Below are 14,329 nucleotides of genomic sequence, written 5' to 3'. Positions count from 1 at the left end.
ATTAGGTTGGAAAAGACCTCTGAGATCACCAAGTTCAACCTATGACCAGACACCACCGTATCAAATAGACCATGGCACTGAGGGCCACATCCAGTCTCTCCTTCGCATCTCCACTGACGGTGATGCCACCACCTCTCCAGGCAGACCACCCCAATGTCCAGTTCCTCCTAATGTCCAATCTAAACCTCCTCTGGCACATCTTAAGACCGTCTTGCTGCTGATTGCCTGGAAGAAGAGGCCAACCTCCACCTGGCTACACCTTCCTTTCAGGGAATTCTAGAGAGAGAGAAGGTCACCGAGCCTCCTTTTCCCCACGCTAAACAACCCCACCTCCCTCAGCCACTCCTCGTGGCTTGGGACTTGGACTTGGACTTGGGCTCCAGACCCTTCACCAGCTCCCTTGCCCTTCTCTGGACTCGCTTTCACTACTTCATAGCTGCAGAAGTCCTAAATGACGACAAGCAAAGGTAAGAATAAGAATATCCAGACTTGAATCCTGTCCCTAACTGTAACTGCTAAACCAGATTTCCTAAACACTAAGCGAGGGTCCCGGGGAGCATCACATGAAACAACTCCAGCAGCAGCTGCTGAAAAGCAAAAATACACATGTCCTTCCTTTCCCGGCTTGGCTCGTTCCCTGTCCTCTTCAAAGCGCAGCCACATCTCCTCTCTCCCGGAGGCGGCACAAGATGGAGGCAGCAGGGCGAAGCCTCAGGGCTCTGCGGAAAGCAAGCGGCGGGTGCTGAAGGGAGCAGGAGCACAAGCAACAGCACGCCGGCAGCCGCAGGGGAAAACCCCGCGGGGCACGGCTGCCCCCGGGCAGAGCCACGATCGGCCGCCCACAAGGCCGGGCAGGGCAGGGTCCGGCCCGCAGCAACGCCCGGCCGCAGGGGCGGCACATTCCCAGCCCCGCCCGCCCGCCGTGGCCATGGGAACGGCGGCCGTGCCTGACCCGCTCGGCGGGGACGGGCTCCCGGCCGCTGCTTCGGCTGCTCCTTCGGTACCGGGCCCGATCGGGACGGCAGCGCCCTGGCCGCGGGCCCGCCCCGCTGCAGCCCCGGGCGGCGGCACCGGTACGGCCAAGGCCGAGTTGGGAGTTGTGCGGGGCGGGGTGTGAGGCCTCCCCTGGCCCGCGGCTTTCCTTGCCGAGGGGCCCCCTCTGCCCCGGGGCCGTCACCGAGCTCGGCACGGGGTGGGCGCCGCCCGAGCAGCGGGCAAGAGATGGGCTGGCGGCTTCAAGGAGGCTGGGACCATGAAACATTCGCTGGAGCAAGGCCAGCTCTGTGTCCCAGAGGGAAGCATCATGTACAGTGTGGTATTTCCACTGATTATCGTTGCACCACGCCTTCCTTTTAATGTTTCATGTCATCACGTTTTCGTTTTAATTGATGGTGCCTCCAAAGGAAGCCGATTTTTCTACTAGATTTTTCACCGGTATCTTCCACAGAACAGTAGGATTTCAGCTCTGATGCTGATGGTGACATCTGTTTGATACAGAGACATATATTTCAGTTCTTTCTTCCTAGTTTGTTTTATACTCTCTTATAGACTTTTAAAGAGGGAAGTGGACCCTGCTGATTCCTTAAGTATGTAATTAGTTCCATTTGTTCACTTGTCTTTCAGACCCGCTGTACACAGTGAAGTGAGAAGGACCCTCCAAAGTCAGATGTCCACGCTCAACTTGGTGATAGAGTGGTAGGTGCTGGCCAGAGACAGCTCACATGTTCACCTTGTCTTTTTCTGTATACACATGGGTAGAAACTCTGTCTCAGTCCTAAGCTGCTCCCTTAAAACAGCAAAGTACAAAACAGAGAAAGAAGTTTTTAGATAAAACAAGACAACACGGAGTAGCCATGATTGCTGGCCTATGGTGACTGTAACAGCAGCCAAGAAATACCCAGCTTCATGCTCTGAGTCACTTCCTAAGCTGTGTGTCAATATTTTTAATAGACTACTTTCATATGCTGTTAACTATAGCTTGTTTATGTTACTTAGACCTAATAAAATAAGTGGGCAGCTGCTGGGCTGTTGTTCAAGCAGAGCTGACATTTCACACAGCTCGTTTACTTACCTTGGGATATACTTACACCTACTTAGACTAAAATGAAATATCTAGTGACATCTAAGCAGCCAATAAAGACTTCAAATCCATGCTAATTCTTCACACAGAATCACAAAGTTTAACTTCCTAGCTAATCCTTACCTAGTTAGCCCATGCTTGGCTTCCTATTACATTTCCTCCCCTGCTGTCATTATTCTCCTTAGCTAGTTTAAAACCAGGTAGAGCATGTCTGTGGGAGCTGCAGTCACTCCTTCAGACAGGAGTGATTGATAGCTGCACAGGATACATACAGGTAGAATGCCAGAGGAAAACACACTTGGTGCAACTGCACAATGAATAGGATTTTAAACTGGATTTAAACATGCACTGCTGAAGCTGTGCATGTGACTGAGACTGCAAGGCAGATATTCTGAACTCAGACTTCATTGCTGTACAGCGAGGAGAAAAGCCCTGAGCAGCTTTCCAACAATGGAGTCAGGGAGCATTTTTTTGAAGAATGTTGCTGGTTTTCTCTTACTCCATTATCATAGAATGCTTCTTATATCTACATGAAAACAAAAAAGTATTTGTCTGCCTCTCCATAGAGAGATATGCAGACAGAGCTGGGAACATTGCCTGTCATCAGTGAGACCCTTGCAACAATGGCTGTGGTAACAGTTCAGGCCAGATGAAGTAAACAGAACTAAAGTTGTCATGTCACAGGTGTAATGGCACAGGTGGGTGTGGTGGCAGACTCTTGCATAAAACATGTTTTAGAATCAATCAGCAAGTGCATAATGTGTCATTCAAAACCCTACATTCTTGAATTCTTAATCTGTAGCTTCATAAATTGGGATGGACAGAGGCTGTGATACTGTTAGTTCATAGGTATTCTAAATTCTCAAAAGTTGAACTCCTTTTGAAGAGAAATGGAACAAAAATGCAATTTCATGTACAGCAAGAAGCTACTCATGGTAGGGTGCCTAGATCTTCATCAACTGACATTGTCTTACATTCTGGTGAGTACTTGAAATGTCACCTGTATGCATTTGAGTTAGCATCTGCTGAAATCAAAGGGGCAATTCATAACTCAGTTCTGATTTCAGTTTTTACAGAAGCTCAAGCCAATAGAGCTACATCACTTATACTTACAATTGCAAAGATTTATTGGCAACCATAAATTTAGCAATTTAAGGCATATCTACCCGGGGAAATTAGTCCTTAAAAGGAAGGATGTAGATGTTAAATGTGATCATTTTTGTGTGCTAGCTCCCTTTGAGTTATTTTTAACAAATGCTAAAATTGTTCCAGTATAAAATAATGTAACTTTACCCTGCAAGTGGAATATGTTACTTAATTTCTAGAGCACTAGAAATAGGAGGGAGTTACATGGGGTAATGTGCTAGAAGTTCACATTGCTGCACATTCACAGTTGCTGCACACTAACTTCTTTATGTAACAAACCGTTAGACCTTTTGGTTTTCAGTATAAGTTTAGCACTGGAAAACAGCCAGAAGACAAATCTGTGCATCTGCTGCTAGTCTGGTATGCTCCACATCTTGAGAAGAACCATCCAACTAGCTGACATCATTAGCATACGTATGCCGCCTTCTTTCCCCATCCCAAATGTGCAGTCCTGTAAATCACAGCAGGCTGGAATTCTGATCTCTTTAATGCTGGTTGAAGTGGTTAAATTATGGCCTCTCTTCTGTGTGTCCACACAAATGCTAGGTGAAGGCACCGATATTCTGAAGCATGGCTACTGGACTGATTCATTTCCCAGCCTGCAGTTTGTGCTTCAAGGACGAAGATCCAGTGCCTGCATATACTGGTCGAAGATGGAGAGCTCAGCAGCGCCTGGAGGCTCTTCAGCAGCTTGCTGTGTAAGTGTTCTATGGTTGGATAATTTAAAATGAACATACAAACAAAACCAACAAAAAGCCATGCACGCTGAAGTGGAGATGACTGCAATTTGCTCCTACTTATATTTCCCTTGAAATTAAGAGATTGCAGCTGTTGTGGAGTATGGTTACCCATCTGTTTCTTACAGGGTGGATGTTGCACATTCCTTCATCCCTGTGCTATCTGCCTTGCAGCGGTTGCCATGAAAAAGAAGAGTTATTTCAATCTCTTACAGATCAGATGAGCTATGAAGACTTCAGTGACTCATGTGTGTTACTTCAGTGGGAGCTCTTTGATTTTAGTCCCGTGCAATTGCAGCTGGTTAGGTTGCTTTTGCTGCTCCTTCCGTGGTCCTTGGGGCCTGAACAAGGGCACCACATTTTTAGTGCTTGGGTTTCCTAGTTGAGCTTTCTCCTGGTGTCACAAATTGGGTTCTGATTCAGCAGATATTAAAAAAAAAAGTTCATGTTTTTGCCACACCACAGGCTTTTCTAAGTCCTCTTGTAGCTGTATTCAAGACTGCAGACATCAGCCTAGGATTTTGTTTTCAAAGGCTCTTTCTGTTTTAAGCAGCTAGCTTTAGACCATGGGCTTTTCCGATGGTGCTTGCTCTGGGGTTGCTGGTAACTGAGTTCTACCACATGCCAGACAATAATCAAAGATGCTCAAGAGTGATATGGTGGATTTCACACCTGGTTTTGTTCAGTTTCAAAGGCATAGACTTCTAATTTCCATAATAAAAAGAAAAAAAAAAGAAAATTGGAGTATTTTTTTCTATTTACTATTTTCAGTGTTTCAAACTGTCCCCAGCACTTGAACACCTCAGTGGCTTCTTACATTTTACCTTCAATTCTGTAACAACTTGACACCTGCACTGCTTTAAAGTTGATTTACATTTCAACAACATGTATTTGCAAAATATCTTGCAATTAACAAAAACCAAGAAATACACCCCCTCTGTTTCAGCCTGCACTGATTGACAGTGCTGCTGATATGGAAGACAGAATATTTCCCAGCTGTCTTCTCAGTAGTTGCATTGCCTCTGCAAGGTTACAGGGAATAAATGCTCATTTATTTCAGCAAAGTCAGCAAATACAAGTCAAGGACATGCAAGAGGCAGGATCTGTGGAATAAAAAGGGCTATTTCCCTGGGTTCCCATTGTGCCTATAACTATTCCATAATAGGATGAACGGTTTATGCTAATAAAGTTAGATCATAAGAATAAGTGCCCACCTGTGCTGAATGAAACACAAATCCATCTGGATGGAGCAACAGTCTGATATGTAAAGAGTCAGCTAGTGGAACTAGCCATCAGCTCAATTAACTCATTTGAATTACACACACAGTTTCAGAATAATAGGTTGATTAGTGCTGAGCAAGTATATCAGGTTACGACATTGCATCTCAAAATATTCCCTTCTCTTTTCTTATGTGATGGGACTGAAAGCCTTGGGAAGAGATGACTTTAAACTTACCTTGGCAGTAAATCGTGTGTCATGGGAGGTTAATGAAGCATCTTGCTTTCCTGTGGCAGGTAGCCATACTCTCCCTCCCCAGATTCCACAGCACAGTTTGCAGGAATTAGATGAGGGCTTGGAAGACAACTGATCTCAGCATGTAATCCTCTGTTTTGATCTCAGCTGTTGAGCAATGTTATGTATTGTTAATTGTATTTCTGTAAATATACCTTTGTAATTAAAATTAGGCATCAGCAACCAACCCCAGCACCTACAAGCCCATACACCTTAAGGTCAGAATTTGTACAAGTTGCCTTATGGTCTTATGCAAAACCTGGCCTTCAAGACTAGCCATATACATAGCTGAAAGAAATAAAATCATCATAGAATGGTCTGGGGTGGAAGGGACCTTAAAGGTCATGTAGTTCAAATCCCCATGCTATGGGCAGGAACATCTTGGACTCAGAGCTCCATCCAACCTGGTCTCAAACACTTCCAGGGATGAGGCACCCACAGCTTCTCTGTGAAGAACTTCTATTTTTTTGTCTTTAACAACTATGCAGGTTGAGAAGAGTAAGACTGGAGTATAAAGCAGTTGTGAAATCAAATAGCAATCCTGATGAATAGCTTTCAAATTTCTCAGTTCTACCCATTATCCCACTGACTGCCTTAATGAGGTTTTCCATATGATCTTCCAAAGCCTTAAAGAAAACTCTTCAAGATGTTATAGTGAAAAATTTAAACAGTCTGCCTAATTTAAATTCAAACTGGGGAAAAAAAAATGAAGTGTTCTTGCAAAAGATATGGTTGTTCCAGCATAGATTTTGAAACATTCCTACGATTGTCCTAATTTTTCTCCTTTACTGGGGAACTCACATTGAAATTGCTGATTTTAAATTTTTAAACATTTGCTCAAAATCTCTTTACCTGCTTTTCAAAGGTAGAAAGTATCTTCTCCTTTGCTCATTCTGTGTCTTTACACATATTTGGAAACTGTTTCATTCTTAAGATAATAAGCTTGCTCCCTCCACTTCCAATAAAAGTAGTTTCCTTTACAAAGTCAAGCATGTAAAAGTGGTTAATCCTTTTCAAAACAAGCTCATAAAAGAGTTTTAATAAAGGCAGCAAAGACCATTTCTTGACCACACATAGTGGGAAATATACATAAAGTATCAAACTGTTTCGCTACATAGGTAAATATGAAAAAAAACCAAGGTAAAATTGCTTGTATAAGTGTGAGAACTGGAGGGAATTTAGAGTATGCATGTTGGATAGTGCAACCAGAAGTGAGAAAGAGTCAAAAAAAAAAGGGGCATCAGGAAAAAAAGATCAAAACTTCTCTGAAGGTACCTCTTAAATGATACTCTGTATTTTGGCTTTCAGAGGTCAGTCTTCTCTTCAGATGCCTCAGATTGTGTATGAAGATCCTGAAATTGAAGGAAGGAATCGCTACAAATATTTTGCACGGTAAGGAACAAACTGATTTGAAACAGGGTTCAGGTTTTCTTTCTGTGCAATTTAAAGAGCACCCAAGAAAAGATTAGAGCATTATTTTTTCTGTATTTTTTCTCAGTTCTTTGATCACTGATAAGGAAAATTTTAATAGTAGCCATATCTTAAAACACAAGGTCTTTTTAAATTTGCACTATGACAGAATTTTCAGTTATGAGTTACTATATAAGAAAATATATCAGATATTCTGTACTTAATAAGAAAGCTTTGGGCTGTAAATTATCCTGTGCAAAGGAAGAAGATATCACACAAAGCCAGTGTGGCTCTCCAGACCCCAAGAAAGGTGTTTTCTTAGGAAGGAACCTCTTAACTCCCAGTTTCTGCCAGGAGCAGAAAGGGAGCAAAAGGAAGCCTTGATTAACTTTTCATCCATGTCCCCTACTGCAGGACTGCTCTGCTCCTTCCAGAAGGACACTGCAGGTCAGCAATGGACTCAAGATCTGAACCAACAGCTACCATATAAACATTCTTGACTTAGTCACATACACTTTGAATTGCATTCACTATTTTACTCAGCAGCTATTTGCTACTATGTCCACTTTAAATATAAAAAAATTTCCAAGTTCAATAAGTTGAAGTCTATTGTGTCTCCTTTATCAACAGTTTTAAAAGGACAAAAATGATGTTATCTTCTGCAATATGAAATTGAGCTTCAAAGTCTCCCAAAGGCTAAGGGAAGTCGATAGAGAACTGCAATATGCAAACTATAAGAATGCCTAGGAAGGAATTATGAATATGTTGTTGAGCCCATATCACTTTCAAGATAGCTCATAAAGTATTGCAGAAAAGGAAACAATAAAATTAGATAAGTCCAAACCAGCTTATCAGCTGACTGTAGGAATGAATTTCAGGATTTCAAGCAGTTATTAAAAAAAACCCTACAACTCTTTCAAAAAAGCAAAAGTGAAGTGAAAAAAATGAAGCTAATTAGTAAAACATACAAAATGTTGGGAACATACTCAAAACTAACTTCAATAATTGTCTTGTTTTGCAACTCCACTTTCTGCTTTGACTTAAGAAAAAGACTCAGTCCCACTGGTGAAACTTCCTCTATTCCTCCTTAGTTATGGAAGAGTTCTTTAATATTTAGGCACAATTCTTAAACATTCAACTAACAGAACCACAGCTGGAATACTGGAGAATCAGTATTAACTCCACTGAATTTAGTGCAGTTTTTCTAAATCATCACAATATTTTAGGCTCATCCTTGTTATCTTACTTTCATTCTTTCTTTCCAGACCTGTCAAGTCTTCTAAGCTGCCTCCAACTGGTGTTCTAGAAGCTGTTGCCAGTACAGAGTAAGTAGTGACTTGTGAAAAATTACGGTTGTAATGAAAAACATCTCACCAGAAAAAGATCAGGAAACTATTTAGCTGGTGACCACTTGTTTTCATAAAGAACTAATAGGAAAAGCTTGTTAAGAGGTAAGATGCTGTTCTGATCATTGAGAATTCCAGAGGAAACAGGTGATGGCCTGTTTCAGAATTTGCTTGCAGTATATAAGTAGTGCTTTGTGAATAAAGAACAAGCCTGTAGTGTATTAAGACTGTGAGGCTTGAAGCAGAAGGCTAGATGTCTCTGAATTCTAGAAGAGATACCATTGCAAAAAAGATTCTCTGGTACAGAAATGTTGTTGGAAAATTTTCTGATATTTTCTTACAATTTCTGTGATAGATGCAATGCTGCTCAGAGATGTAGAGCATCCATGATGTAGTTTAATGTGGTTTTCAGCAAGTATCAAATTTTGAGGTCACATAATAAAATTCAGTTTCTAGTAGAGTCAGTGGAAATTGCATGTGCTTATATCAGAATTAAATTTTTATTCTGGAATTGTTGGAAAGAGGAACATGTAAGCTAAATTGAAGCAGTCCTACTTCATGTTACTTCAACGATTTTGTGTCCATTAAACACAATGTTTTAGAATGGATACATAGAGAAGATTTGTATGTAATAATCATGAGAGCTGAAACTAGAAGATTTCTGGATTATTTACTTAAGGAGTGTGTTTCAGACTCACTATAGCCTCAGTCTGCTTTTACTAAAGATAATGATATTATTTTATTTATTTATTTATTATAATTTTATTATTACTCCAATGGGAGTAATGTTAAGATAAACTGAAACACATTTAAGACTCTCACCTTTGACTGATGTGTTTCTCATTAGTTTGCTTGGAGGTTTTTTTAATGAATGTGACCAATCTTCTTCCATCTCACACCTCTTTTTAGGACAAAGCCGAGTGTCCAGTCAGCTGCAAGAGACAGACGGGTCTTTGTCCCCATGTTCCGAACTCTGGGAACACAGACAGATTACAGGGATGGTGAAGCACAGACAGATCCCTATTCCCCTGAATATATAGTTCGCAGTGGCTCAGTCCCTGAAATTCTGACACTGGCTGTACTCACTTGGGGTGAGTTGTGAAATTAAGATAAATTATAATAATCATGTTGCCTTTTTAGCAGGAAGTTTATTTCTTTTATTTTCTTGTCTTTTCAAGTCTATTGCCGGTCCTTTTTTGTGTGCATTTGGGGCAATTATTTTATCTGTTTCTAAAATAAGTATGATATTTCCCTACTTAATGGTGCTGTTCTTATGAAGCCTTTTGAAGACCATTCCATATAAAAAGGTCGTGTTTCACAAATGTGAACTAGGAGCAGTTATTCCATTTACCCACTGTTCTTCAGCTGCTCTGAGTTGAACATTGTTTAAAAAAAAACAGTATGAAGACTGCTGCCCTGGAATATACCTGTGATCTTCTCCCATTTCTCACCTGTAACGATTATGGACACTGCACATGCCAAAGAAAGTGCTCATTCTCAGAAAGTGTCTTCCTAGAAAAGCAGTAAAAGAATGAAGTGCCAGTGTTAATGTGCACTGAGCTGTAGCAACTGCAGGTCCTACCATTCCTCTATACTGTAGAATCTCACTGGCCTTAGAAGTATTTCCTTCTAGCTTTTGACAGTTCTGCTTGTGTTTAACATGTGGGCCTGTGCCCATCCAGCCCTCTTATACTTCTTGGTGGTGGCTATTTGTAGGATTTGCCAATCTCCCAAAGAGCTAATGCTTCTTGTCCCTGTCAGGCCGGGGGCTGCCAGCAGGACAAGCTGAGATGGAGATTATTGACCGCATCCGGGAAAAACGTGCTTGGGAAGCAGCTCTGCCACCCATGGACAGTCCCTCAAACGTCGCAAAGAGGTTGAAGATGATGGAGGCTATGGAAAGGAAGGAGTGGGCCTATAGAGAAGAGGAAATAGATAAGTAGGAATCCAGTTATACTTTTTTATTTCTTTTAATTATTGGCTGAATAGAGAAGGAGCAAGAGGGTTTAGGGGATTGGCTGAAGAGTACAACAAGCCTTCTATTTATGTGAAAATACCTGATTTTGGGAAGGGATGCTTTTCTTAAATTTAATCTACAGGTCTGCTACCACAATATATTTTACCAGTGCTTAACTCCCTTTTTAAAATGAAAGATTGAATATGAGATATGCAATATGAGCTCTTTGTAAAGGTTGTAGGCTTTGATGGTGACAGCATTGCACAGAACACTGCAGAGTACACCCAATACTGTCTGACCTTTTCTTTCCTTGCAGGTTGCAGAAGGTTAAAATGGAACTCTTTAAGAAGGTGCTGTGGAGGCAAGAGGAGAATCAAAATGAGCTGAATGCCATGCGCTTGAACAACCACTGGCAAAATCATCAGAAGGCTAAAGAAGAGAAAATAAGAAAGATTCAGCATGACTGTGCATTAAGTAAGTCTGAAAGACAGGAAGAGAGGGGTATAAGACAGTTTTCAGACAAGGTACTTCTATTTTCACAAGATTACCATCTATTCAAAACTAAATAGATTGCATCCACAATATCGATGTGCATGGCCAGCATTTGGTCTGTCATGTTTTTATTTTATCTAGTAAAAGCTCTTGTGAATTTACAGAGATACGGCTTTTACAGAACTATTTGTGTGAACTGCCATCTCACATTTGTATTTCCTTTTCAGTGCTCAGGAAACTGATAGCTAAGAGGAAGAATTGTATGGGAAAGCTGGAACGACGAGATATCATCAAAGAGTATAATGACTTTTCATCAGAAACATATGCTCCTTTGTCTCGAATTGGTTTTTTCCCAGACAACAATTCTGACTACTATGCTGTAAAAACCTTCTATCTTAACACCTTTGCAGGTAAGGCATTTTGGAAGACTTAGTTGTGGGAGATACTTACTTGAGATGTTGACAAAATTCAAGTTTCTCCCCCCATCATTCCTCTGCTTAATCACTGTTTGTATTGAAATCCTTGTATGTATTATAATCTTTCTTCATCTTATAATCTTAGGATTGTGTGAACTGGAAAAATCTGTCCAGCATTCTCTCTCCCAGTTCAAGATTAAAGCTCCGAAACCTAAATGCACTATCACTAAGACTGGCTATATTAAAAGGTCAGGAAGACTAGATGCAGTCCTGACACAAGTTCACCAGGTATGAAACTGCATCCAGCAGCATGTCAGTTTCTCTTAGATTTGAATTGCTCATAAATGCAATTGGGAAGATGTGTAAGCTTCTTCCCAATTTCCTGTGCTGAATTCTTATTCTGTAAAACAGCTTCTAGGACAGCATGGATCAAACATGCAGATTGTTATAGGCTTGACTGCTCTGATACTCAGCCCATCAGTACTCTCACTCCTGCTTCTGCTCCAATCCTATAGAAAACAAGCACAAACAAATCTGTCTTCCTACAGATCAGGTATTTGAATTGGAACATATTATGTCAATTTGAAATTCTCACCCTTTTCTCATTCTCATTGCTCTGTTTCATAATACACTACTGACTACACTGTCAAGCTTCCAGTAATTAAAGAAAGCAAATCTGGATTCATATTCTAAAAATTTTGCACATTATTTAAAAAGTATTTTTAAAATACATACTGTAAAAACATCTGCAGCAAAGCATGATTAAAATGACCCCACTTATAAAATCAGGTCACCATGGTGGATGCAAATCACTGTTGTTCCCTAAGAACAGCATCTGATTTGCAAACATGCTAATAGCATTTTGCATATCTTAATTTATCACAACTGTTCATGCAGATGAGGTGTCCATATATGCAATTAACCACCAAGGAAAGAAGTGCCTCATCTGCATATGCAATCACAATATTTGTAAATTACATGTACTTTTAAGTACACTTCTTGTGATGCTGTTGAGGGTTACCTTCACATAAAATCAGGAATATTCTTGGCTGGCTGCTGTATCTTTGGAAAATAGTGACTCTAATTTGTAAAGCTTGGCAAATTTCACTTACATTTATATATATTATATGTATATATACATATGTACATTCAGCTCTTTTGGTTTGGTGTAATGTAATAATAACTTCAAAGCAGACAGTAACCTGCTATTGCTGATTTTTAAATTGAAATCTTGCTCTGAAAAATCAATCATATTATCTCAAGTTTAAATTCTGCTGGATCTTGTAAAGATCTCATTATTATACAGAAAGAAAATTTTCAAAGAAAATCTTGAGTGCTACAGGAATCATTCAAGAGTAAGGACAAAACTTGTAGTTTTAAAGAAACAGAAGTGTTGAAGGGGTTTGAGTTTGTGTGGGTTTGCATAAAATTCAAGAAGTAATTGTGTAATCTGCATCATAACATGGTTCTCATTGTCAGCAGAATGTTAGTCCAAGCTTTTGGAGCTGAATTCCAGTTACAGCAATTGTATTCTGTTAGCTTAAAATACCCCTCGTGGTTTGTAAGACTGTGGTGAAGTGCCCAAACTGTAGCCACAGAGAAGTGTGAGCAGCCAAATGCTGGCTGCTCACACAATAATGTCTCTTCAAAGAAAAACTGACAGACAAAGGAAGATGGAATGCAGAACAAATTCAGACAATTCTGCACATTTTCTTTCTTAAATCAGTGTAGATCACTTGGTCTGCATTGTTTTATAGCAACTGAGACTCTAACAAGTAATAGTCATTTCCCCACCTCAAAAATTCCAAATGTATGTTCTTTTAAAATCAAACCATTTCCTTTGCGGGCAAAAATGACAAAATAAATTCATTATGCCAGATTTAACTGCTGCTTTTAGATATACAGAAATAGACTCCAGACTGGTTGGTCCAGACAAGCAGAAAGTACTGACACTGTGAAACACCCAGACTGCCTCAGCCACTGTTAGATTTAAACAAACTTTCTGTTCAGAGAATCAAGCAATGACTGCCCTAATTAGCTCTTGAGCTCTGTGGCTGTTCCTGGTCACTTCTCCCATCAGAGGCTTTTGTTTCTGAAGTTTGATGGCTATAGCATGTTCTGGCTTAGCAGAGTCTTGCTGACAGGTCCACCTCAAATATTGCTGGAGCTGTCAAAAACAGAGCAGTAAAGCATGCAGAGTACTTGCATTAATAGAATTTAGGAGAATCCTCCCTGAGAGGAGCTCTCTGACCACTTGGAATAAGCAGTCCCAATTGTGCCAATAAACCTCCCATCACATACAGTAGAAAAGAAGTTTAAAGCAGGTAATTAGGGATCATCTTACCAGAGCACTATGTTGCTTTGCCTTATTTCTATAGCTAAGTAGCCAGATCAGTTTTCTGTTCTAAAGCTTTTTTCTAGTGCTCTCCTAGCACACTTAATCTATACATTCTCTCCCATAATCCTAGAATAAAGTGGAATCCTAGAAAATTCAGACAGTACATGGAGATCTAGCTCTACAATTAGTTCTTAAAATTTTTGCTGGATTATCTGGAAGCAAGTGGCAAATATAGGAGGAATGCTAGATATTAGTATCAGAAGTAATTAGTTTGAATAAATGAAGTTTCCAAGGCTTGCTTCTCTGCCCAAATATGAGGAAAGATTGATGAGTTCTCCTTATTATATTCCTTTTATTTTGCCATATTGAGGGTATTCCTAAACTTAAAGTTTTTTAGAAGGGATAAGCAATAATCCAAGTAACTACAAAAAGGATCTGTGTCCTCCTAAGAATGAGAGCTGCTTCTTTCAGACATGAAACTAAGCCAAAAAGAAGTGATTTTAGAAGCAGGCATTTTTTAGGACCATCCTGAAACCTTTATCAGAAGTATTATGTACACTCAGTAGTCTGAATAATTCTCTAAAATAAGCGAACATGGCAGAAACAGGAGTGACTCAAAATCACCGGTAAAAACAAAAATCTTTATCTTAAGACAGATCAGTAAAAGGACAAAGAAAGATAGTTCCTAGCCAGCACAGATAACAGTGCTTTAAGGAATGCAAGTGAGCCATTATATAGACCTATATATATATCATAGCCTAGTATGAAAATCCAAGGCATTAAGGACATAACATACTAATACAGATAACTACTGCAATAGTTAGTTGAATAAATTCAACTAGGTAAGTGAATACACCAAGGAGTGGAGGAGGTGGTAGAAGACATCGCAGTGCA

The 14,329-nt window shown here is 40.2% G+C and overlaps 1 protein-coding gene across 3 annotated transcripts in view; it reads left to right on the top strand.

The window, feature by feature from the left end:
• The first annotated feature begins 385 nt into the window (after positions 1 to 385).
• CFAP91 (cilia and flagella associated protein 91) overlaps positions 386 to 14,329 on the top strand; it is a 30,891-nt gene continuing 16,947 nt past the window's right edge. The window contains exons 1-10 of one of the 3 annotated variants that reach the window (XM_015635303.3): positions 386 to 467; positions 1,624 to 1,695; positions 3,773 to 3,924; positions 6,785 to 6,868; positions 8,152 to 8,211; positions 9,142 to 9,323; positions 9,994 to 10,171; positions 10,506 to 10,663; positions 10,909 to 11,091; positions 11,243 to 11,385. In XM_015635303.3, the coding sequence (XP_015490789.1) occupies positions 3,797 to 3,924; positions 6,785 to 6,868; positions 8,152 to 8,211; positions 9,142 to 9,323; positions 9,994 to 10,171; positions 10,506 to 10,663; positions 10,909 to 11,091; positions 11,243 to 11,385 (1,116 nt within the window). In that variant the 5' untranslated portion in view covers positions 386 to 467; positions 1,624 to 1,695; positions 3,773 to 3,796. The other 2 variants (XM_015635294.3, XM_033517320.1) reach the window with 2 other exon arrangements.

The sequence above is a fragment of the Parus major genome, chromosome 1 (genome assembly GCF_001522545.3).
Source record: "Parus major isolate Abel chromosome 1, Parus_major1.1, whole genome shotgun sequence".
Taxonomy (NCBI): Eukaryota; Metazoa; Chordata; class Aves; order Passeriformes; family Paridae; genus Parus; species Parus major.
Note: the sequence above shows the minus strand (reverse complement) of the source record. Positions and strands in the feature narration are given on the sequence as shown.